A 24,511-nucleotide genomic window follows, 5' to 3' on the forward strand; every position below is an offset into this window, starting at 1 on the left:
ATCCTTCCTGGTAGTTATGTCTATTTGTTAACTAATTTCTGAAAATTCCCAGACAACCAAAAAGGATGATAAAGCACTTTTCCCGTACACTGTCTGGCCATCACAAAGTTTAAACTAAAAGACTAATATAGGCCTCCTAGTCAGATATTTTTAGAGAAAGTTTTCTTTTATAGACTTTAAAGAGCACCTCTGTCTACAATAATAAGCTGGAAAATGAGGTAAGGGGCTGAGACCCCTTTAAAAGTAAATCTTGTTTCAGTAGAGGAGGAGTGAGGGAGAAGCTTGATCTTAAGTGATTAGAAGCCTTCGGGGAAATGACTGCGCCTTCTGCATGCAGGAGGCCTTCTGGGGCAGAGTACATATGTAAGGTCTCACTGACATTTAGACCTAATTGCCGCACACGCGAGACAGAGCTGTATTTGCACTTCAGTGCATGGAGGAATCAGACATTACAGCGAGAAAATATTTTCAGCTCTGGCCTTTTGCAGTGTCAGGTTCTGAGGGAAGATTAGAGCAAATAATTAATACAAACCTCACTACAGAAACTTGACATTTAAGAAGTCAGAAGAAAGAGGTGAATCAGCATTAACACTGCCCAAATATTAAACTTTTTTCCTGGCTTTATTTATATGAGCTCCAAGTCATTTACGCCCAAAGCATTTAGCAAGTCCACTCCGCGAATACCAATAATATTGAATAAAGTTGGGTAAACCGGATGCCTGCCTCTCTGCAGAAGCCTGTCTATATTCCTCAAGTGTTGCACTCGTGCCCTTTAGATGTTGCTTTTTGTGAATGTTCATGCAGGTATGTTTTGCTGACCCAGGCACTGCTTGAAAAATCTATACCAAGGTTGTATGCCTACTGTGTGGACTTAGATGGGCCGGTGCATTTAACCAGTAAAGAACGGGGAAAAAAGTCAGATGAAATACTGTTTGCTCTATCATAAGCAACAGAGCTAAGGTAATACACATGGATAACTGATTATAACCATCCCAGAGACTAAAAAGCATCGCAAACTTCTTTCATTAAATACATGTAAAGGAAATTGGGGTTTGCTCACAGTTATTAAAAACAAGGAAATTAAGTTGTTATAGTAATGATTCACTGTTAATTATTAATTCAGCCCTGATTTGGGGACAGAGACAGCTTTGATGCTCATGCAGTTCAAGATTTGTGTTTCAACTTGAATATTGTCCAGGGAATAAACTGCAACTTGCTTGTTCTTTTAACATTTTCACTATAGATGACATTCATGTACATTAAGTTTGTAATCCAGTTTCTTATCTTACCTCAATTTCCTGATAGGAGTTGTTGATCATGGCTATTAGCATATTAAGCAGCACCACCACCATAGTCACATTATATACTCCATAGAGTACGTATCCAATATTCTCAATGAATTTGTGATCGTACTTCAGCACCACAGATATCACTTCAGATAAGCCAAATATTGACCAGAATAAGGTCTTAAAACTTTCTTCCACCCTAAAAAATAGAACAAACAATCACTTTATAGAGTTGACACTGGGTTAGCCAGGCCAAATGCTAATAAGAAAAGTGGCACTCTGCCAATATAAATATGACATCTTGGCACAGTCACTGCAAGCCATTATCCATCACCCAGGGACCTGCCAAGTCATATTTCCTGACCTGATAAAGAAATAAAAGTTCTGATAAATAATAGAAAGTGACAGTGCCCCATCCATCTGTCTTCTCCATCTGTTCTTCTCAGATATAATATCTGTGACTTCTATTTTGTGTCCTTATAGAGATTAGGGATTTCTTCTCCATGGGCTCCATGTAGCTGGAAACTTTTTGTACGGGGCTGTATACTTCCGCTCACTCACCTGTTTGCCCTCCGAAAAAGATAGGCAGAGATTATCCAGGAAACAGACGAAGGACCCTGGTCCAATCTCCGGGTGATGGAGTTTTCAGGACAGAAGAGAAGCATCACTTTTTACCCAGGAAGAGACAAGGAAAAGTTCTGACTTGTGCCATAATATAACTACCATACAGTGCAAATATAGACAGCCCATAACCTGGGTTTTCTTCTTGTGCCATTTTGGGACTACAAACAAATCAGTTGCTAAAGATTTTGAAATTAAGGACTTTCAGGAGTGGTGGAAGAGGCTGCAGAGAGGCATATCAATCTGATTATTATCTTTGCTTGAAGATAAGAAGAAACTAAACGAAAAACAACCTGAGAGAGAGAAAAATTGGAGAATAAGCCAATGACAAAGAGAAATGGGGCTGGGAAGGATGAGGCTCGAGTGACAGGTCAGAAGGACAGTCTGATTCAGAGAGGCTAAAGTGGTAAAAGGGAGCAGGGGAGCAGCCACAGCTGAAAAGGAAGGACAAAGAGGGATCCTGGTACATTTTGGAAGCAATTTGCTTAGTGTTTAATTTACAAACAAATTTACTTTTGCTGAGTGATCCTTGGCGTGGTAACAGCTGATCACCTCTCCTCTCCCTGCTGCCTCCCAGGATGTAAACGCCTTTTAAGAAAACAATGGCATTTACAAGTCACTTGGATGCAATGTTTTCTATTAGGAAGGCAGCTTAATCCTGCTAAATCTGTTTATAAAAGCAGATTATAGACACAAAACTACTAAGCGCCCTAAGGGAACAATAAGCTTTGCATCAGCTCCAGTATCAATTACACCATGCACGGAAGTAAAATAAATTAATTTCAGTCCTTTGAAAGCACAGTGCGGAGCGCTGGGTAATGCCCTGCTGCCACAGCAAAGTGGTATTAGCTCCCGTCATAACTCATCATGTTCCCTCTTCCATTTGCCCATAGGAGTAAAACTGCAGTAAATATATAGGTGACATGCTCACCCGGTAGAGCTGCCTCGACTCGGGGGAAGTAATCCTCAGTGGCTGTTTCAAGTAACTTTAAACATTTAAACTTTCTAAAAAGATGTGTGTTGCTGTTCAACCTCTGCTCCGCAGAGAGTCGCTGATTCGGCGCTGACTCCTGCAGGGAGCAGTGCCCCTTGCAGAGACCGACCTGCGGGATGAGGCATGACTTTGCAGTGGCAGGCCTGCTGCTTCCAACAAGTGACATCACTTTTCCACTTTGTGGCCCTTTCCTTCTCCCGTAATACCACCGCTCTTGCCCTCTGCCTTCATCTACAGTAAAAGGTAGCTGTCACTAACACGACATTTTGCTTACATGGTAGCAATCTGGCCAATGCTTATTCCGCTAAATGCTGTCCTTTTCAGTTAAAGAACATATATAACACCAAAAATCTCTGCCTTTGAAACCTGTCATCTAAGTCACTTATCAAACTAATAAAAACGATAACCACCAGCCTTGATCCTGGCAGCACCCTGCTATTAACCTTCCTTTTTTAATTTGGAAAGGTTCCCTTAGTTTTCTACCCTGCTGGCAGATTTTAATACAGCATGTCAGCTCTACTCCTTTTCCGCAGCTTAAGCATTGACCTTTGTTTCTGGAGCGTTTCCAGACCCTCTCTGAAAAGTTAATTACAAGCTGCACATGGCCCTGGCCACCAGGAGTGGGGCAGTGAAGTCGGGCACGGGCCGGGCACTGGGCTCCCACACAATCCCGTGGAAGACCCCGCTACAAACGCCACCAGTCCCTATCTCCAGCATTAGGGACAGTTCCCTGTTTCGCTGTTGTCAGCTATGCAATTTACCCCCCCTTCTGCAAGGTCAGTGAATGTCTCCTCCTCCCCTAAGGCAGACAAATGAAGGAAGGAAGGGAGGGAAAGCCAGGGATCGTGGCCAGAGTGGCCGCCACCGACAGCAGGAGGAGTTGAGCGGTGGCAGATTGACTCCAGGTCCTCACTGAGATGGGCGCGCTGCGCGTGCTCGCTCTACCGTGGCAGAGGTGACTGTCGCCGTAGGAGAACGCACTGCCCTCGACTGCGTCAAGGGAGAAAACATGACCATACACGACCACCTAGTTGCAGGTTTCCCTTGTTTTTATACACAGCAGTGAGCTTTTCATCAAAAACAGATCACAGCAAGGCCATGATGTCACGTCAATCTCTCTCTTGCGTCTTCCTCTTTAGCAAAGCTTAAGGCATCCTTTCAGAACAAGCTCTTCCCTTGAATTGATTGGCAGAGCTTCACACAGCCAAACGAGCAATGCAGGCAATACAATCTACAAAAACATCTCGTTTTGACAAAGCGAAATGAGAAGAAAAAAGCCTCTGAACCTTTAAGTAACATTTGCACTGAACAATGACTCACGCTTTGGGAGAAGGAGACAGAAAAGCTCACATTGTGGCCTTCAGCCTGATTTGTGATGCAGAGAGCAAGATGAACGCAATCAGTCTTGCCTCCATTTCGGCTTTGTTTGCATAGCATGTTCTTAATTACAGGCTGCTTCAAGAGCTGTGTTCTGTACACAGCATACAATAAACAGATAAACATAGCGGAGGTCGGTCTCAACAGTCATGAAAATTGTCTACTTGTCAGCATTTAAGAACTTCAAAAAATATTTTGAAAGTATATCATGGTTAGCTAAATAATCTCTGTATTTAACGGTGTGAAATAAAGCACACTGCATTTTATTTCCACTGCAGAGAAAACATATACGCTCAAGAAGAAATAGAAACGTCACATGATTCCTTGCTTCATGGGCCACTGGGGCACTAAGTGCCTGCTCTTTAAAAGGCAACACAAGTAAAACTGAACATATGCTTTCAAAAGTGCAGTAAACACGGGAAGGTGAAAACTAAGTCACAATGGATATTCACTGATTATTATCATTACAACTAAGCAAGCAATTTCTTCTCAATAACATTTAGAGAAATGTAGCCATTTCTCTGCCTCAGTACTGCCCTGAGAAGCTATGGTTTTCTCAGATGTGTTTGTCATTCAAAGTTATTTCATGGAGCAGTTCTTTGTTAAGTTGCTCGCTGAAGCTATGCAAGGTGATATTCAGAGCGGGTTGTCCATTCAATGCCCACTGAAACTAGCCACAATCTGATCAGCGCCCAAATCAAATTGCTCTTTTTCTGTGTCATGATTAGCCAAACTGATATCTGAAAATCAAATCCCATAGAAAAATAGTCACATTTTTGAGCATAAAACTTGCTTTCTGTAAAATTTCACCTAATTAGAATTCACAGACATGCCTGCCAGGAAATGCATTCAGTGAAGTCACTGAAGTCACCAAACGGTTATGAGCATAGCAAAGTAAGCATTATTTTTCTTTGCCTCAGTGAATTTTCACAACAGTTGCTCAAATTATTTATTCAGCTCTGATACTAAAACCTTCCGTCTTTTTATGAATAAGTGATGGTAGTAGGAACCCACCACACACAGGCAGCTCAGAAGAAATAGAGGAAATGTTGCTAGGATGGGCAGCTGTCCATCTACCAATATATCCTTGGTATTAGGTTATTAAAAGCGGTTGGGACTGTAGGCTTCTCTCTTTCTGAACCCGAACATGCCTGAGAGGGCTTTTTAGGATTAATCTCTCTGTATTTGTGTCATATGATGAAAAAGGTTCATCTTTACTGGTCATTTGACATACCTATGTGTTTAACCAGATGAAAGTAAGTCTATTTTAAATGTCTTCCAAATTTTCAAAAGGAAAATTTGTGTCCATGGAAAATTTGTTTTGTAACAACATTAAGTCCTTCCAGGATAACTGATCGTATGCTTGAAGCTGAGGAGGAAGAGTACTGCCTTTTGACAAGACTCTTCCCACCGTCTGCAAGTCCCTCAGGCACGTGACCAATCTTTAGTGAGCGGCCACCATTTTGGTCAACGTTTGCTCATCGTTTCCATAGTGACTACTGGAAGATCCACTTGGATTATGTGGGTTAATCAGAGAGCAGCAATACGATTGAATCAGAGACTCGTGTTTGCTAATGGCATGCTCTGGAGGGGCATGGTGGAGTACCATAAATGAGGGTTCCTGCTGCACCAGGTGATCAGGCACATGATCTACTCAACTTCTGATTCTCTCCTGTGCTTCAAGGGCATCTTCTCCACAAATAAGAAGCAAGTCACATCCCACACATTCAATTTTCTTCTACCTTACTATTGGAAACAGACTAATGTAATTACATCTAGCTTCATAAATCCTTCTGTTAAAATGTATCCTGAGGTTACGGGAGAAGTCTAGAAGGCATATTTGCCTTGATTAGAAATTTTAAACATTTTGTTACAAGGCACAGGTCACACCAGATGGTAGTGTGATAAAACTGGTTCCTGTGCATTTGGAAGGAAAGAGCCACTCGGGGGACAGAAATGTTGCTGGAAAGGTCATTTCCTCGTAGAGGAGCTACAAGCGAAGCCCTCAGCTTGCTGTGTGACGCATTAGAGAAATGACATATTAAATGCCAGCTGCGGTCTGCTCTGGATTTGGTAAGTGCCGTAGGCTCAGTCATTACAAGTCTATTTCAGGATTACCTTCAAGTTAAACCAGAGTAAGGGGAAAATATTATGCTGTGATTTTCTCTTCCTTCGCAGATGGGAGAGTGAGAAGGAAAGTCCCCACCGTTTCCCTCAGGCAAGTCATGGTGATTTCATGAGAGATACAAAACTCACTTACGGAGAATTTCTACTAGTGAGACAGCTCAGTGAGAGGGTGCCGCGCTGGTACCGCGTCATGCAGCAGTGGCGTGCAAGGGAAGCAGCTTTCCTGAAGGGGTTCAGCTGAGATCGGGACATATCCCTCAGCTGCAGCTGAGCATCAGGAGAGCTCCTACCCTGAAACCTCACGTTCCGGCTGCGTTATACATCAGGCTGTTCAGTATATGGAGTCAGGGAGCAGGAGAGAGGCCCTGCACTATCGTTATTTGAGATACAGCCCTGACTGTGCAGGAATGTGAGACAGGCATTACAAGTTTCATATCCTGTGTCTAGGATTTGACAGCCACAAGTTCTCTTCTCTTTTTGGGGTCCTACCAGGGGAGAGCAACACTCCTGCAGGGACCTGGTGGTTTTCTGACTTGAGCTACATGTTGGAATGGATCATAGCCAACCTGCTATTAATGTGCTGCAGCACAACCGTCCCAGGGTCTGTGGTGCTGCAGATGCAGAAATATACTTGAAGAGCTCAGCTATCACCTGTGTGGTTGGGGCTGGGGCTTCCAGACTGCATTTCATGCTGCCTCCAAAAGCTTTTAGACTTGCCCACCTCGAAAGCAGCATCAGCCTGAATCTCACTCCTGAAGCATTTGTCAGCCTCTCTCTCCCTTCCTGATAGCCTTGATGAGGTGTGATTCATCCACTGGTATTGATCTATACACACATGGCCAAGCTCAACACGTTCACTCACCCTGAATGAGGACATAGACCACCACTTTTTAATTTCCTCATAAATAATCACACTGCTCTGGAGAGCCAGCTGACTACTGTTCAACCACAAACGTTGCTCTCTGTCAGCAAGTGCATCATTCGAGCAAGGATCTGCTGCTCTGACACGCCGACCGCACGAGCGCAAGCGCCGCTTGGCAGCCGTAGAGGCTGCGCGGCTCTGCAGCCGGCGCTGGAGGGCGAGCACAAACAAGGCAGGCCAGCCTCCCTGCAGCGCCAGCTAGCTCGCAGCATGCTCTGTACAGCCTCAGCACACTTTTAGCTGAGAGGGACCCAGCCGTGGTTTAGAAAACACAGCCCTCCCTGCGCTAGACATCCTGTTTTGCACGGCTTTTTTGCGTATTGTGACTAGCAGTTGGCTCTGCAGTTGTTTCGCCTTGTAACTATGACCGCTCTCAGGTGGCATCGTGAAAGCAGTTCACATGTAAGCAAAATCTTTCCTTATTTTACGCAGGTTTTAACCTACAGTTTTAAAAACAATAATCATATATTTGACCTCTACTGTGCTGCTTCTCTTGATTCATTAATCTGAAATTCCCTCATACCTCCAGCCCACCTCACAAAACATTTTCCTGATCGGTTACTTTGATTTCCAGAAATAATCATTTCTGACCTAGATGTCTCCCTTCTTTCAGGCCTCGAGCTGTTTGCCAGGGCTGATGGCTTGATACAGGCTTCCCAGCTAAAGTTTTGATGTGCCTTCCCTACACAGCTGGAGTGGAAACTTTAGGTATAGCTCTCCAAGGTGAAAAGAGCATACATTTATATCATCTTGCAAGGCCCTGCCTGAACCCATGCAAAGAAAAAAAATGTGCATTCACGGTTAGTCTTTTACCACAGCAGATTCACTGTGCCTTGTGCCTGAAAAATTCCCAAATGGTAGAATTTTTATTAAGTTTAGGGGCACTCTTATGCACTGTCATTAATTATTTTCAATGAGATCAAGCACATATGCAAATAAGAATGAGCAGGGGAGGGATAAAATATATTAGTTAAATCACTTTCAACCTTCTTTGTAATTACTCACAGAAGAGCTATCTTCCTTCTGTCTTGCACACAGGCCTCCACATGTCATAGCTCTGTCCCTGCGTGCAAGGTCAGAAGCAGCCAGCCCAGCAAACACTGACCCTGCGTATCCCTGCAGATGCGCCTTGGGTTCAAGTCTGGCTGAGATGAAAGCTGATGAAATGAAAGGATCAGGCTTGAAAAGGAAAACGGGAAGCCCAGGCAGCAGTAGGGAGGGAGCAGCTGCTGATGAAGGGAGGATTAAGATGGTTGATCTCACATAAGGAAGAAGGAGGAAAACACAGATAATTCCAGCATGCTTCAGAATAGGACCTGTACTTTGCATAAAAAAGTACCGGCTAAATAGACTGTACATATTGCTCTGTTTTTAGCCAAGCATCTCTCATGGGCTTTACAGGACGCAGAGTGGAAGAGCGTTTTGCACCCTCCTGAATATCTGAACAGACCTTGCAGCAGCGACTACTAACAGCGTACTAACTGCGTCAGGCAGAGCAGATACACAGAGCAGGCATGAGTAAAACAAGCCAGGACAGGATGTCTGAGCTGCCTGGGAAGGACGGGCTCTGGGTTTGCAGTGCAAATCATCTCATTGAGGATGGGAGAAGGGAGGGACCCACATGTCTGGGTATAACCTGTGCCTGGGTCCCCACGAGGTCGGTGCCAGACAAGAACGGACTGAGCCCTGCAAGAGCAGCCACTTTTACATGGATACTCACGTTGTAAACGCGGGGTTATATTTTGCACCAAGGTAGTAAGAGTAAAGGTTGAACATTCCAATCATGAAGGCCAGGAACACCATGATGAAGATGACCATGAACTTGAAGATATCCTTCACAGTCCTCCCCAAAGAGATCTGGAGGGGGCCGAAGCTTTCGTTGGCTGGAAGAATGTAAGCAATGCGGGAGAAGCTGAGTACCACAGCTATTGCATACAGTCCTTCTGAAATGATCTGAGGATCCGAGGGAAGCCACTTGTTCCTGGCTAAAACAATACACGTACATTAGGTATTAGTAATGAAAAGTGTTAGTTCGAAGTTATCATGATAAATGACCCATTTTCAAGACTGAATCTTAGTTTTGGCCAGGAGCTAAGAAATGTTCCAAATAACTGGTCACTGAAGTCCTCTGCATGCTGTACAAGGATGAGTGAGAAGGATTAGTCAAATTTCTCACATGGAAAAGATGAGAAATAGGCAGGTCACTGGGATTTACTGAGTTATCACAACAAATAAATAGCATAGTTGATACTCTCTGTTTCCTAGTCATACATCAGCGAGGTTGAGATCTCTGTCCTACCACTAAACAAGGAAGCCTGGATTTGTATGGATAAAGTAAATATTATCAGTAGGTGTATCAGCTTTATCTAACCTTCAAATTAAAGCTAGTTCTTGTAATGTGGTCTATCACACATTTTTTTCTTTAAGAAGTAACATCTCTAAGGGCACAGCAGTAAATTGAAGTATTATTTGCAATAGTATGAGCCAAATGAAAAGTAGCAGACAGAGCAATATGCAGAATACAGTTGTGACATTGCGTTCTGGACCCCTCACACCGAATACACCTGCACGAAGGGGCTGCACTTGACTCCGCAGGAGGGAGCGCTGTACAGTGAGCTCACTTTAAATGGGCCAGTAACAAGCCAGAGAGAGGAAAAGCACAATATAACAATTTCGCAGGAAGGCATGCCATGAATCCAGTCCCTACACCTGGGTGCAAAGCTCCATTCATTTGTGTCTAGCGAAAGAGAAACCATTTCAGCCATCAAAATAATGTTGTCAAGACTCTGCTACTGCTTGCGTTCCACATGTTATCTATCGCTTATAGAAAATATAGGATCTCTCTTGGGGAAGGAGCTCTCCTGGGTGTAGTCTGTGTCTGTAGCTGCCATTATACTGGCATTAGACGTGACACAGATGCAAAGCAAACCACCAGGTAGAGATGCAGTTCTAGCTCCTATATTTGTTCACACATTTCCCCCTTCTCACATTTGGAGAACTAAGTAGGTTCAGTCTTCTGTCATTTAAATTATATTCTCCTTACTCTTCATTCATGATTATTTGTTTCTCAAGCTATTTTGCTGGGATGTGATTGATCTGAATGCAGCCTTAGTACAAGATCAGAGACTGAATGAGGCTCAGATTTCAGTTCCTCTCTAGCTGTTTATGAAGATGGCTGGAATGGCAAGTTCTGAGAAGAATAATTAGCTTTAGCTTGAAAAAACTTCAGAGACAGTACAAAAAAAAAAAAAAGCAAGCTGCTGTTTTGACCACTACCACACATTAGCCTGAAAGAACAGGAAGCATTAAATAGCAAAAAGCGTCTTACCATAAGTAAAGTAAGCAACTTCAGGGGGGAGGGTGACATTATTGAGGTCATCATCTTGAACGTACTGGTCTACGTACTGTTGTGCTTCAGTCGCTTTGAGAAAGGCCATGAACCTGGCCGTGAACGACGCCACGAAGATGGACAGCATCCCGAAGTCCAGCAGGTTCCAGAGGTGCAGGACGTACTCGCGCGGACCCTCTTCCCAGATCTCCTTGCACTCTGACCATATCATGCCTGCAGAAAGACGGGAGCGCATTAGCCGGCAAAAGAAAAGGTGCTTTCTGTAGTCAGAGGTAGACCCACCTTCCGGCTAAGGATGGCCTGTAAAACCAAACCAAATAATCTTATGTAACACACCCACCCTTCAATTCCACTGCGCTCTCCAGAGAATGTTTTCTGTCATCTTTTCTTAAAAACAAGTCAAAACCTTAATCTGGTATATCCCCTTGTGCGTATCAGCTAGAATTTTCAAAGGTTTGCTGTATGACTCAACAGAAAAGTAGACTTCTGGTAATTTCAGAGAAAGCACAGTTCAGAAACTCTGAGCACATTAGGAGAACTTGCATGCTACGTTTTTGGAAAAATTGCAAAATACAGAGGACCAGTACAACCAGGGCAAAGGAAAGTTAGAATTTCTACCCTTGCAGGACTTTTCTGTAAAGCTTTGTTTATGAGATATAACAAATTTCTGCATGTTTAAGTCTGATCCATCACTTTGAAAACCCTGACTTTAGCCTGAATTTAGGATTTATGATCCTACTAACAATAGACTTACAGATAAATCTAAATGCCAAACCAAGACAATTCAAAAATATTAATAGCCACGTTCTGGTGGGGAGTGCTAGGGAGGAGAGGCGAATCCACTGGGCAAAGTGGAGCCAAGAGCTCAGGTCAGATTTATCAGCTTGCCCAACTTTCAGTCATAGTAGAGCTCCAGAGCCAAAATCTTGGTTCTGAATAGCTAAAATATGGGAAAATTTAACCCGCTGATAAATATAAACATTTGCTGAACTCCATCCAGATTGCAACCACTTCTCTAGGTGACCAATCTTGTTTCCATAGCAGCAGCAAAATTCACACTTAATCAAGCAGGAGTAGGGGCTGCCAATTTCCAAGTGGCCTCCTGAGATTTTGTCCTTTTTGTGAACTCTTCTTCTTCCTCTTTTCCAGAAGCTTTTGCAGTGTGGCATGAAAATGTGTTTACCTCATTATTTCAGAGACTCCTGGAAGCACCTGCTGTCCTGAGAGGTAAAGTCGGAGGTTAGGTTGTAAGAAAGGAGACACATCCCAGTGAATCTAGCCTGAGGGTGGAGGAATAAAAAACTGCCACACTGTCAATCATCCCGCACTGGGAAGGGTTTGAAAGAAAAAGGAAAGCTAAACTCTCACTGACACCTAGGATTAAGGCACCACTAGTTGGTGATCCTGGAGCTGGAGACCTGCGTCTCGGGGAAAGGCTATAGCCAGTGTTTAGCGATGCCGGTAAGTGTAAGACGTAGCTGGCACAAGCGCCTGCCTGTGCGTTTCCCCATCCTGGTGCCTCACTAGTGCTTTATCTCCCCAATGTCCCTCGCGGGCAGATCCCGCAAGCCCTCCTGTGAGGACCTGTAGGTCCTATAGGTTGTGCCCTGTATAGCTCTGCGTCATGCTGAGGGCGAGATGTCAGCGAAGGGTTGTGCAGAGCCAAAGGGCGCGTGCAGGAGGGGACCCCTCTCACCCCGGAGCACCGTTGCACTCAAGCACCTCCTCTGCTAAAGCCTGCAGGTGTCTGGCTGTGTAAAAGCCGGAACTTCATCCCTCAGCTGTCATTCAACACAGGTAAAAGATTTAATAATAAATAGCCAAAGGGAGAGGTAGAAGAATTAGTTTCTCAGAAACTGTCCTAGCGTGAGGATGAAATATTAAAGAAACACATTTATAGCTGAAAAAAAAATCCCCACAGTAATAGGTATTTGACATTAGCCCAATGTATTAAGTGTGTGTATCGCATAAAATGTACTAAAGCGCTTGAGGAAATACCACGTGCAAGGCATTGCCAAGCAGATCGCTTGTTCACCGACACCCATAAATGTCTCTCCTGATTTAAATATTAACTCTCCCACACAAATTTATTTCTAATCTAGGTCACTTCATATACCAAAGTCATAGATTAATGAAGTAGGAAATCTCTAAAACCGAGTAGAGTGACTAACAGTAGAATCACTCGGTGGAAGTATCACACTATTGGCCTATAATTTACCTCATTCTTTTTGCCAACTATATGACAATCATTTTTTATCCATCCACATGGAAAAATGTCTATTCAAGACCTGTAGAAGAGTTATAACAACTATATGGTCAGTACTGCTGGGTAGTCGTATATACGTTGGGAGAGAGTAACTCAAAGCATCTCCTTAAATAAAAATACCGAGCAGAAAGCAAGCGGCTGAAATTCAGATGATGGGATATGAGATGAACTATCAGAACAGAAAAAAGGACAGCCAACATGAGATTAAGGCAGAGCAGGTTTGCTGGGATTTGTTTGCATTTCACTGCCATGATTTTGAGGCCCCTGGTTTTCTCCGATGGCTGTGTGACCTGCAGGCTCAGGGGGAAGCTGTTTCCCTCAGTCTGATGCCCAGAGAGGCGAGAATGTGAACAGAAAAAAAAAATCAGAAATGCTGCCTTGATGGGCGCTTCTCAGTTTAACAGGGAAAACAGTCGGGTTACAGGCACCGCTAGTCTGGAAGGAGAATGGGAGCATGCAAGAAGAAGAATTGATCACCACCTGCCCACAGAAAGGACCGGTTTGTCAGATTTTTATATCCTCTGGCCTAATACATAAATCACAAGCAGCTGATGTTAGCGAGATGACTTTGAGCCTTCCCTGAGCTGCCAAAGGTTGTCAGATTAGCCTAGACGGTTGTGTGCTGATTGCGCCTACTCGGAGCTTAGCTGCTGCCTCAGCTGCTTTTGCAGCAGGGATTTTGTCTCTGCAAACGAAACTCCTGCTTTCAGTGCGCTTTTTTGGCTGCCGCACTCACTCAGAAAGTCCCAGCCTTTCTGCGGGATGTGCACATGGCTCAGTTTTCACATCTCCAGCAAGATTAATTGCAGGCAGTATTATCACAGGTTGTGCTCACTCCTGGCACACTGTGTTAAAGTATTACCTTGTCCTGGAATAGTGCTACTCTGAATATGTCTCATAATTTTGCAGTTGGCAGCCGGATAACTCAGACAACCAATCTTCTCCCCAGAAGAGAACTAAGATCAGTAAATTAATTACTCAGAAATGGTCGGCTGTGGTTGGAACAAGTAATGTGTCATCAGCATTCATCACTGCTGCCACAGCATGCAGGGGAAAAGAGAAGATACAGAAACAGAAGAAAAGGATTTACAAGCTGAGAATAAGTAAAATTATGCTTTTTGATTGTGCTATGAAAAGAAATATAGGTAGCACACTACATTGTTCAGTCTGAAAACAGCAGCTGCAGATGTTCCCAGGCAGGCTTAAATATAGATGCGTAGATTTAGTACATAATGTTAGATTTACTGCTCTTCAGCATATACGTAGTGTATACTCACCTTTCTGTCTTTGGGAAAGCATATCTTTGTTGCTTTGCCTGTGATATATATCTATAGTGTTTAGTCTTACAAGTTTATATTTGCGCTTATGTATACATATCTATGATATCTATAATATTTTTGTACCAAAAGGCTGCTCAGTTCATCATCCGTTCTCCTTTTACAGCCCTTAAAATTCCGGGTTGCATACAAGGCCCAGCAAGTGCCCAAGCCCTGAGCCAGCTCTCCACGGGCCGTAGGCACCAAACTTTCACCTTACTGTTGCTGAAATAATATTTGAAGCAGTAGGTGGGGAGACAGGTAACGTGGCCAGAGCATACTGTCAGTGCTGATGTAGGCAGTCATTAGAAAATCTCATTATATTCGTAAGCCGGTACAATGAATCACCTTTCTTCTCCCAGAAAACTGAAAACCTTCACTTTAAATGAAATGTTTTCTCCTCCACCTCTCAGGAACTCACTCAGGCAGGCAGATATCTACTGCCCATGAGAACATAATACCTAGTCTAAAATCTAATCATCTTGTCCCATTGCTTTAATATCATTTTAAAAATATATCTTACAGACTTACTCTATCCAGTCTGGCATCTACTCAGTTTTTTTCTTACCTAATATCCTGTATGGGATTCTGCTTATTGCAGGGACAGGGAACAAAGGAATAATGGCCAGGAGGTTATCAGATACAGCAGCCCTACCCTATCTTGCAGAGGAGTTTAACGCCATCAGTACTTATGGAACCGCGGAATTATTTGTCATGCTGCAAGAAGAGAATCAAAATCATGGGGGTGAGTAAAAATAGATATAGAAAAGGTAGATAAAGATTCTGCAGAGCCAATAAGCTCAATTTCCCCATAAATCCTTCTTAGCTTGTTTAGATTAGTGGTTCAAGGTAGCAGACCTGCCAGGAATAAATTGTGCCCGCAGGAAAAGGCATACATCTCAATTTGCCTAAAACTCCCTGGCAGTTTAACTTGTGCCTCTGACACACTCTTACACTTAGCAGAACTCATCCAAATAAACCAATACTTTATAATTTTGAGAGATCTTCATCTCTTTTAAAAGATTTGAGCGCTGTACAGTCGTCTCACCACTGATAATTTCCTACTACGAATTTCATGAAATACAACTCTTATTTACCTGGCACTTTTCAGCACTAGATTTCAGGCTACTATACAAAGAAGCAAATAACAATACACCCATTCTGCAGATGAGTAAACTAAAGTTCAGTGAGTTATAGTTGAATTCCATGGCAATGGATCCTGTTATAGCCTAAAACAGGCTAGACACCTATGTCCTGTGGACACATTTTTTCTGTTCACTTTAGATGGACTTAAAAGGAGAAATATCTTACAGAGAAGCTATAATTTTCTATGAATATGCTACCTTTTTAAAGATACAATGATTAAACCAACTGAGGCAAACAGACAGCATCTATAGCATTCATCATGCAAAGTGAGAAATCCAGAAAGTGGTACTGTGCTAAGCATCAGTTAGTATTTTCAAAAGCAGTGACCAAGTCATCTTTGTTCTTGTTTAAATCAATCAAAACGCTTCCAGCAACCCAAAATTTAGCGCCATGTTTTTTTTTATTTTGACATATCACCACCTATCATGCTGTAGTTATTCCTAGTCATTCTGAACACCCCTGGAGGACTAGGAAACATTTTGCTTTTACTTACCCAGTACCCACTTCATGATCAGCAATTCTGTCCATGAGAACTGAGTTGTTTTTACTCTAAATATTTGTTTAGGATGATCCGTGATGGTCTCATTGGGAAGATTTTTTACTCCTTCAAATCGGTCTGAAGCATTCACTACTAACAGTCCAAGGAAGATTGTAAAAGAAACTGCGTGTGCCACAAATTTCATGAAAGGACTGCGGAGGGTCCGTCCCAACTGAAATGAAAGATACACAAGACACAAGCTATTTTTTTCCTCATCCACTTCCTGGAAGATTTTTCCTGTAAAAATTTTAACGATTTGCTCAAGGTAGAAGTTATTTGAATTTTAGTAAGAACTTCAGAAATTAATTATAGATCATGAACTGAATTGGGTTCAGATATGTTCAAGTTGTTTTTTTGCTACTACTAGACATTATACACTGCGTTACAAATTATACCTTTTGGATAATTTTCTGTGCATGTTAGCATCTTGCACAGCTACGCTCACACGTGATAGGTAATTATCCTGTCCATACGATGAGTGCAAAATGAAGAGATAAGACATTTATATACAAGACAAATGTTTATCTTTTCACACACACTTACATGTGCATATGTACGTGGTATAAACGTATTTATGTATGTCAATATAAATCCTAGACTAATAATGGTCCTACTTCCCCCCTCCTTACAGCATTATGAACTGTTCTATATCAGAATCTCTTTTTAATGCTGAATTCTTGCTTCATTAGCACTGTGTAGGGCATAGCATTCTGTTTAAAGATTGTTCAGTAATGCTTTTGGTATGCCCTGGTATGATAGTGTTCTAGTATAATTACTACAAAAGTGGGAGATCCACTAATTAGAACACAGGGATTTGTTTCACTACAATAAGCCAAGTGGAGCAACAGTGATCTGAGACAAGATCTCTTCATTATAGTTAATATTTTTCCTTATTGAGAAGCACTGCTTGCAAATTAATTTAAATAACGTGTCATTTTATATTTTCCATGATCTAAGAAAATATTACTCCAGAAATATGTTAGAGCTAGAAGCTCTTTATAAGTGCAGGGACCAGCATACATGGCATTGGACACAGCATACAGCAAAGAGAATGTCGTCCCATATGGGCCTTTTCCTCCAAATCTGCCTCAAAGTGCAGGGGATTTTTGCATTTTATCACTCATTGATTAATCTCCCTCAATGATAAGTTATCCTCAAATTTTTCTTGGTATCTACTGAAAGGAAATATGAAAAAGACTGAAAAGCTAAATTCCCTTTTCTCTTGATTGTCTCCAACAGTCCAAAGTTCGTTTCTAAGGAGCCCAGGTCTCTGGTCATTGCAGAGCAGTAAATTTTTTAAAACCAGGGCACTGTTATGCCAGGGCTCTTTAAGTCTAAAAGAAATTTAATGGACGCTTTATGATTCTGCTTCTTATCTCTTTTTCTTCTCTGAATTGTTAAAATATCAAAAAATCTTTTATGAGGTTGACAGAATAGAAAAGCCTACTGGAAAATTTGCGTGTTTCTAAATCCCAGAAAGACATTCCAAAAACGAAAATAGAAAAATCTAATCTATTCCTGAGACCTTAATAACATGTACATGTCTCACTGAAGCCACCGAGGAAATGTTTAAGCAGGCAGATATTGCAGTGAATTGAAGTCTGAGTTTCCTTAGTCTTGTCTAGAAATACCAGGGCAGAGGTAGGGTTTTCTTCTGTTCAAATGGAGCGTGTTAAAAACATTCCCATCATTTGTGACACCGGTTCAGTCTTCTGATGTTGGTGCTGTACACTTTGGTGTAGCGTTAATTCTCAGCCGTTTTTATGGCTGGTATTGGCTAGATTTACATTTTTCAGCAGAACTCCTTGTATTTCCAGTGCAGGGTTGATAGAGTGATGGGATATTTGAACAGTGTTATGATAGAAGGGAAGTTCCATAGGATTAATGACCTCAGATATTTCCCTCATACGACCTGGCCAAGAGAGCTCAAAGAGAATGAGTAAAACTACAATACGGGAGTGTGGGTCATTACCACGAAGGCTTTAGGAAGACACAATTGCAATCTACCTAAGACTCATTTCTACTCTGAATCCACTCAAAGGGGAAAAGCGCTCTCCTGTGAGCCATGAATTCACTCCAAATAATTAGGCATTTTCTCCTTTTTATAGAAACTTAAAAAATAGAGACCTGAGATTCAAGTTGTACAGCCTTGGTTACCAGAGAAGTAATCCTGAGTGTTACAGAACCAAGTGAATTGTATGGATAATTTCACTTAGTTCTTTACTAATTTAACAAAAATCTTCATTTATTCAGGGTTACATCAACATTTCATCCTCTTTATTATTGAGGAAAGCCTATAATTTTTTTCTTGAGCTGATGTTTTTCATATCTTCTCAGAAATCTGATTTTTAGCCAAGTGCTACAGGAGCTGAAAGTGTTGACTAGAATATTCTGTGAAAAATTAATGAAGCTTGAATTCCTTCAGTCAGCTTAATGCCTTATGACAATAACATATTTTTAAAGCAACATGATATGGTTAAATTCAAGGTGTGTAACTACTTGGATGTATCAATCTTTCAATTACTTTATTAAATCAAAATATCATGCTTCATCAAGCCAGGTTTGCAAGGAAGTGCCTGGCTGTCACTATTAAGATAATAGAAATGCTGACAGAATGTGAATACAAAGGTTCAGTCTTAAAAGAATAGTTCATCTCATGACTTAATATTCAGGAAACAGTAAATCACACAGACTTGTCAAAAAGAAAAATAAATAGATAAAGGAAAAAATATATTAAAAATATATATATATTATATATATATATATATAATATAGATATAGTTTTTATATATATGTGTGTGTGTGTGTGTGTGGATTGTCCAAATGCAAATTAATCTCAACTCCAAGAGATAGGAACAAATAATGATAGAAATATCTTGAAGAAAAACTATTACTATTTTCATTATTATACTCATAGCATGAAGAAAACTGTGTTAGAAATCATATACAGATTTACTGTAGAGTCAAACATCTAGAGTAAGAAGGCAGAGGTACATCTTTAGGTGGAGTGAACAAAGGAAGTTCCAGTGCTTAATCGATGCGAGGTCTGTGTCAGCTGGAGCTGTGGTCCATAAATCCCCAGCACGGCTAAATGAAAAAGGGCAAGGGCAGAGTGCAGGCAATGTGACCTGTTCACAAATGATCTCTGTAGACATTATAATATTTGACTGCGTACTTCAACAGATCAGAGAAGAAAGAAAATACTTCTTCAGTTCTGCAAACAGTCCAAACCCTCCTTGCTCTTGACAATAGGAAATTGGGCAGCAGACTGTGCAGTTTTTCCATCCTGTCTTTTATCTTCTCTTGTGATCACTGATGAAACAAGTTTTGGACATCAACATATAAACCACCAGTTATTTTCAGAGTCATGACTTTCATGAGGTGGATGAGTTGACCTGGCTATTTCAGCACAGGCTTACACTCAGGGAGTTTTGCCAACAGTCTGTGTATCCAGATGTGAATGAACAAAATTACTCAAAAATTGTTTTAATAAGACAGCTCTGTGCAACTGCATGTAAAAGAAGACTTAAGAGTTCAGTTGCAAAATCAGCTGACTACTGTATACTAAACTTTCAAGGATGCTGGCTGTATGGCATCTTCAAGCACTGCAGAGTCTTTATTAAAGAAAACTTTCCATTAGGGAGTAAGGGCTTGAAAACATATGCTTTGCTGAGATATACTAGTAGAGGAATTATTCTGAGATATGAATTACTCTACTACTCTGTATGAAGCTGCTACCTTTGATCAAAATTTCTTAAGACTGTGATGCATCCCAGTATTGATCAGGAGAGCTACTATAAGCTGTGTTCCACATTACCGAGGTTTCCCTGGTTTTTCTCACTGTCTTAGCTCTGAAATAGATCCCTAATAGGCCTGTATTCCCTAACATAGTCACCTTTTACAAGAGCCACATTAATACTTGGGTCAGTAAACAGGAGGAGATGGCCCAGATTTTCTTTCTTTAGAGCATAAGCAGAGGAGCTGGCTAAATCCACCTAAGCTAACTCCCTCCTTTCTGCCTGGCTCATAAAGCAGACTCTTCCTCATTTCCTTCAGCAAAGACGGAACACAACGCCAGCCTCAGGCAACGACCCGTCAAGACACAGAGCCCTGTACAAAGGAGCCCTAAGCTACGTTCGCCGTGTCTATGGACTATGGGACTGATTCAAAACAGTAACTGTCTGGAGGTTTTGACTCTGCAGTTATCACGAAATACAGCATCTGCTGAAGCCAGCAGAAGAGGACCAGGAAAGCGACTTTATTCTCTGGAGCCAGTGAATGGGTCACACGTTCTGCTGGTTCCTACGAGCTGAGGAGCTGTCCTGGCACCAGCAGGCAGCACCTTCGCCTGGGCACTCATGTGGCTTTTAGGCCAGGCCTGACCTGATTTTAATCTGAGCATCTAAGTTGATTGTGGCTGTGGAAAAATTATTTCATTCTTACGTAGTTGTACAACATTAAAATTGTTTCCATGACTTACAAACAAACAAACAAAATCCTTGCAAAAAATGGCAAGGACAAAATCAGGCTGCTCAGAGCAGCCAGTATCACACGTAAATCCTTTCTTAATATCACCATCCTCTTAGAGAATATATTGCATATATAACTGGGTACAATAACACTGTGAGGAGATACAAGGTTCATGTATCAGTCCTCAGCCCTTGCATCTAATAGCTACAATTTTGGGTGGAGTGCCAATACATTGGGGGAAGCTGTGTTCATCATGCCATTTTTCAGTTATTTTTATCATAGGCCCCAGTCAAAAATCAAAACTACATTGTTCTGACTGATGCAAAACCATGCATTGAAAGGCACTTCCTGTTGGAAAGAATTTACAATTTAAATTTATGATAGAAGGCTACATACATTTTCACAGTCTAAAACAGGGAGAAGGAGTGAAATGAGGTTCCATGAAAGGCTTAGTGCAATGCTATCAGAATCACTGAAAAGTTGAGAGGGGTTGTGTTGTCCCCCTTCCACCATTTTTTCAATTCTAGTACATCTACCTCAAGAAGCTTTTTAAAAATGATCATTTCTCAGTCATTTCTTATTTCTGCTGTAAAACTAATGGGTTTGGTTTAAAATGCTGCCTTGGTTTAGTTCCTTTTTTATATTTTTTGTTTAAAGTCTACATTTTTTCCAGTCTAGCTATGTTCCTCAGCTATCGCTATATTCAAATGCAACCCCTTTAATTCTGACAATACACCGCAAACGTTGCAGTTAATGTGAAGCAAATGTGAAAGCAGTTAAACAGCTTCCTAAATCCCTCCTGGACTGAGTTCTAATATACAGGAATCAACATGGTAATTCCACACACAAATTCCTGCTAAGTCCTAGCCAAAACCTCCCACAAAACATCTCTGATTTCATAGGCACTTCTCTGTGCTGTGTGATATTTTAGAACTCTGTTCAGTATTCGTAAAAGCTGTTGACTTTTGTGTTGACATAAATGTTGAGAAAAAAAAAGTTACATTCTCAAGTACTCTAAGAGAAAGTACCTGGAGATGCTTTGGAGGACATCAGGCTTTAAACGTGTTTTATTACACAACATATTCTGGAAGGCTATCTGTTTCCACAGGTTTGTCTGGAACAGATAACTCTTTCGAAATTATAGTCTTTCCTTAATACTCATCAGTGAATCTACAGTTCCCTGAACCTGACAAATTTAGAAAGGATTCCTTACCGACCTTTAAAGGAAATGGGAGAAAATGCTTTTAACACTAAATAAACTATCCATGCCAAGGGCTGTTTCTATCAGATTTCAGCAGCTGTGATAAGCCTCTGCTGAAGACATTCTAACTTGTAAGGGAGGATGGGGCCAGTATTGTTCCATATGAAATGATTCCTCCCCTTTTCTTTTAAGGGATAAGAGTAGAAAAAAAGCTGTTCATCACTCAGCCATGCACCTATTTATCTCCACTTGTTTGAGCAGTCTCAGGATAGAAATCTCACTACAAAATTCATACCACAGACACCTTGAGCTTACATACAAGCTAATGGTTGGCCCTGGTCTTTTGACCTCTAGGTCTCAGCAAAACTTTCCTGCTCCATCTGATGCTGTGAGATACAGCACAATCATAATTAGATACATAGCGACTTCTCAAGTTTCTTCATCTTTTCCCTCAGCGCTGCAGAAGTTGCATGAGTAAGCCTAGTCTTCTCTGTGGCACTCAGCAGTCCCCCGTGGCTTTGCAGAGTTTCAGATGCATGTGCCATAATAACGCTCCACTAACTAAAAATGCAAGATCAGAAAGAACTGGAAGGAAAAGGAAATAGGAAGCCCTGAAGAAGAGAGGAACCTGCAACACAGAGTGCAGAAAAGGGAATGACATCAGGGTGAACTAAAAGGACAGCAAAGGTCTTTTTCCTTTGCTATTCCCCATTTTTGTTCTTCTTCATACTTGCTGTCTCAAAGTTCCCTTCCTCCATCCTTTCTTATTTTAAAAGGTGAACTTTAGAACAAGCCTAATGGCTCCATTTGTGCATATCAAGAAACACCTGAAGTTTGCCCTCCTTTGAGGCAATCTTAGAGGATAGAATCAATCATTTTGCAGCAGCGTTACAGAAACATTTGTGACTTCCTTTGCAGGCCTTGGATAGAAATGACCGTAAAGAAGATGCGCCTAAAGCAGTTTGTACCTTACTGCAGGGAGCGATCCAGTATGCTATGGCAAGGAACGGCAGGCCGATGGAGACCCCAAAGACAGCCAAGAATTTCACAGCTATAGATTGCTGCCGTAAGCCTGAGAGGTTTTCATACCACATGGTGAGCAGCTGCTGCTGGCAGTTGGGATGAGCAACAAACTGAAAGAGAGATAAAAACAAAAGTGTCAGTAACGTTGTCTGAAAGGATGCGATTTCAGCGTATAACATGCAGAACGTACTAGCAGAGCGAGACAGGGACTTTGTAGTCCAACGACGCTTATGGTGCTGCAAATAGAAAACTGCAAACCAGGCCCTTAAGATTCCCACTTACTGGCGGAGCGTATTTCACTTCTGTTTCATGTCATTTCTAGACACAAGCTTTGCTAGAGGGCAGCCCATCTAGCTAAAATCTAGTGTCTGCCAGTGGCCAATACTGACAAAGCACATCTGTGGGTTTGGGCTTTGCAACTCCACTCTGCTGACCATGATTTGAGTGTGTGGCCAGCACTATCGTTGTCACTGAAATGAGACAAGTCTACAAGACTTTGCACCGTTTTAAAACTTCTGGGCTGCTGCGCACCACAGACTGGATTCAGTAACACTTGCATTGGTCTATTTGATTGGTTGTACAGAAAGCCCATAATTTCACACACAAACGTGTCTTGGGAGGGTTGTCTGTTGGCAAATACGTAATTGTTTTGCTAAATTGGGACAAAAATGGATAGTTTTGTTAGTCACAGTTCAGCTAATGACTTTACAAATCAAGAGCTTTCTACTGCAGTGAGGCAACAGAAAGGCAAATCCGCTTTTCCATGGTCTTTCTACATGTACCATACGCAAAAGCAAATAAGTCTTTGGTTTATGAAAATGACACTATCAGAAAGTCCATAGACCAAAGATTATTTACAACGCAATATCACATTCATTCTTTTCAATAGTTAACTACTAGCAACACTGGCAGGAGGAGGGAAAGGAATCACACCTGTGGAAACTCCTAAGATGGTCTACACTGAGATCGAGAAAAGAAATGGAGAGGCGCTTTGATGTTAAGCTGAGAAAAATTTCTGATAATTTGCTACAGACAGACAACTGAAGTAGTAGGGCACCTCAAAACAACGGTTATTCAGCATTAACCTTACACTGTTTTTCTTCACTGCAAGTAGACCAGAATGAACCACTTTGCATGGTTCTCCCCCTCCTGTAAGCTATAAAATGTCTATCTGGTATTTTGCAGGGAGCAGCTTTAAATGCTGTATCTCAGATTATCTTTAAAAAAAAAATGACAGCTCATTCTTCACTGATGGGACAAATAATAGAGAAATTTAAAAGCAGAAGGAAGAGCTGCGGTGCTCTGACACAGAAAGTACGTGTTTTGTATCCTGCAGCTGAGACTCTTCTTCAGTTTATTGTTCAGAGGGAAAAAAGGGGGTAGCAGCAGACAATTGAAAAGGGCAATTTCTTAATAGCAAAATTACAGCACCACCGGATGCCACATACGAGTTTTATAATAAAGATTAAGCTTCTTTGTGTCATATTGTTTTTCAGAGTGATAGAAATTAGAATGTGACTATCTTTAATCACAAAGAAAGACAATTAAAAAGCAAAATAACTAAGGGAAAAGATGAAAAATAAATATGTTGTTGATGTGGTTGATTGCATTAGCAGAGCTGAGTGTTTCATTTATGAGTTTTGAGGGTGAATAAATGTTCTTAGAAGGGAAATGTAAAAACTTCACTTATTTCAAAAAGCAGAACTTTCTGGACGCGAGGGGTAGGATAAAGGAGTAGAGAGAGAAAGAGAGGAGGAAAGGGGAGGTTATTAGGGGTCTGCAGCTGCTGTTACCCCTGCCTGGCGTGGTGAACATGGCCCAGGTCTGGCAACTGCCCCATTGCCCCGCTGCTGCCCTTTTTGGCTGCAACCGGCT

General features: G+C 41.6%; 1 protein-coding gene across 1 annotated transcript in view; it reads right to left on the reverse strand.

Annotated features, from left to right (window-relative positions):
* Positions 1 to 24,511, reverse strand: part of TRPC7 (transient receptor potential cation channel subfamily C member 7) — an 85,346-nt gene that overhangs the window by 12,604 nt on the left and 48,231 nt on the right. Inside the window, exons 4-8 of the mRNA XM_068959912.1 lie at positions 22,582 to 22,746; positions 15,898 to 16,114; positions 10,656 to 10,889; positions 9,048 to 9,312; positions 1,290 to 1,485 (exon numbers count right to left, since the gene is read on the reverse strand). Of these exons, the coding sequence (XP_068816013.1) occupies positions 1,290 to 1,485; positions 9,048 to 9,312; positions 10,656 to 10,889; positions 15,898 to 16,114; positions 22,582 to 22,746 (1,077 nt within the window). The remainder of the gene's footprint in view (positions 1 to 1,289; positions 1,486 to 9,047; positions 9,313 to 10,655; positions 10,890 to 15,897; positions 16,115 to 22,581; positions 22,747 to 24,511) is intronic.

Source organism: Struthio camelus, chromosome 13 (assembly GCF_040807025.1).
Source record: "Struthio camelus isolate bStrCam1 chromosome 13, bStrCam1.hap1, whole genome shotgun sequence".
NCBI classification, from domain to species: Eukaryota; Metazoa; Chordata; class Aves; order Struthioniformes; family Struthionidae; genus Struthio; species Struthio camelus.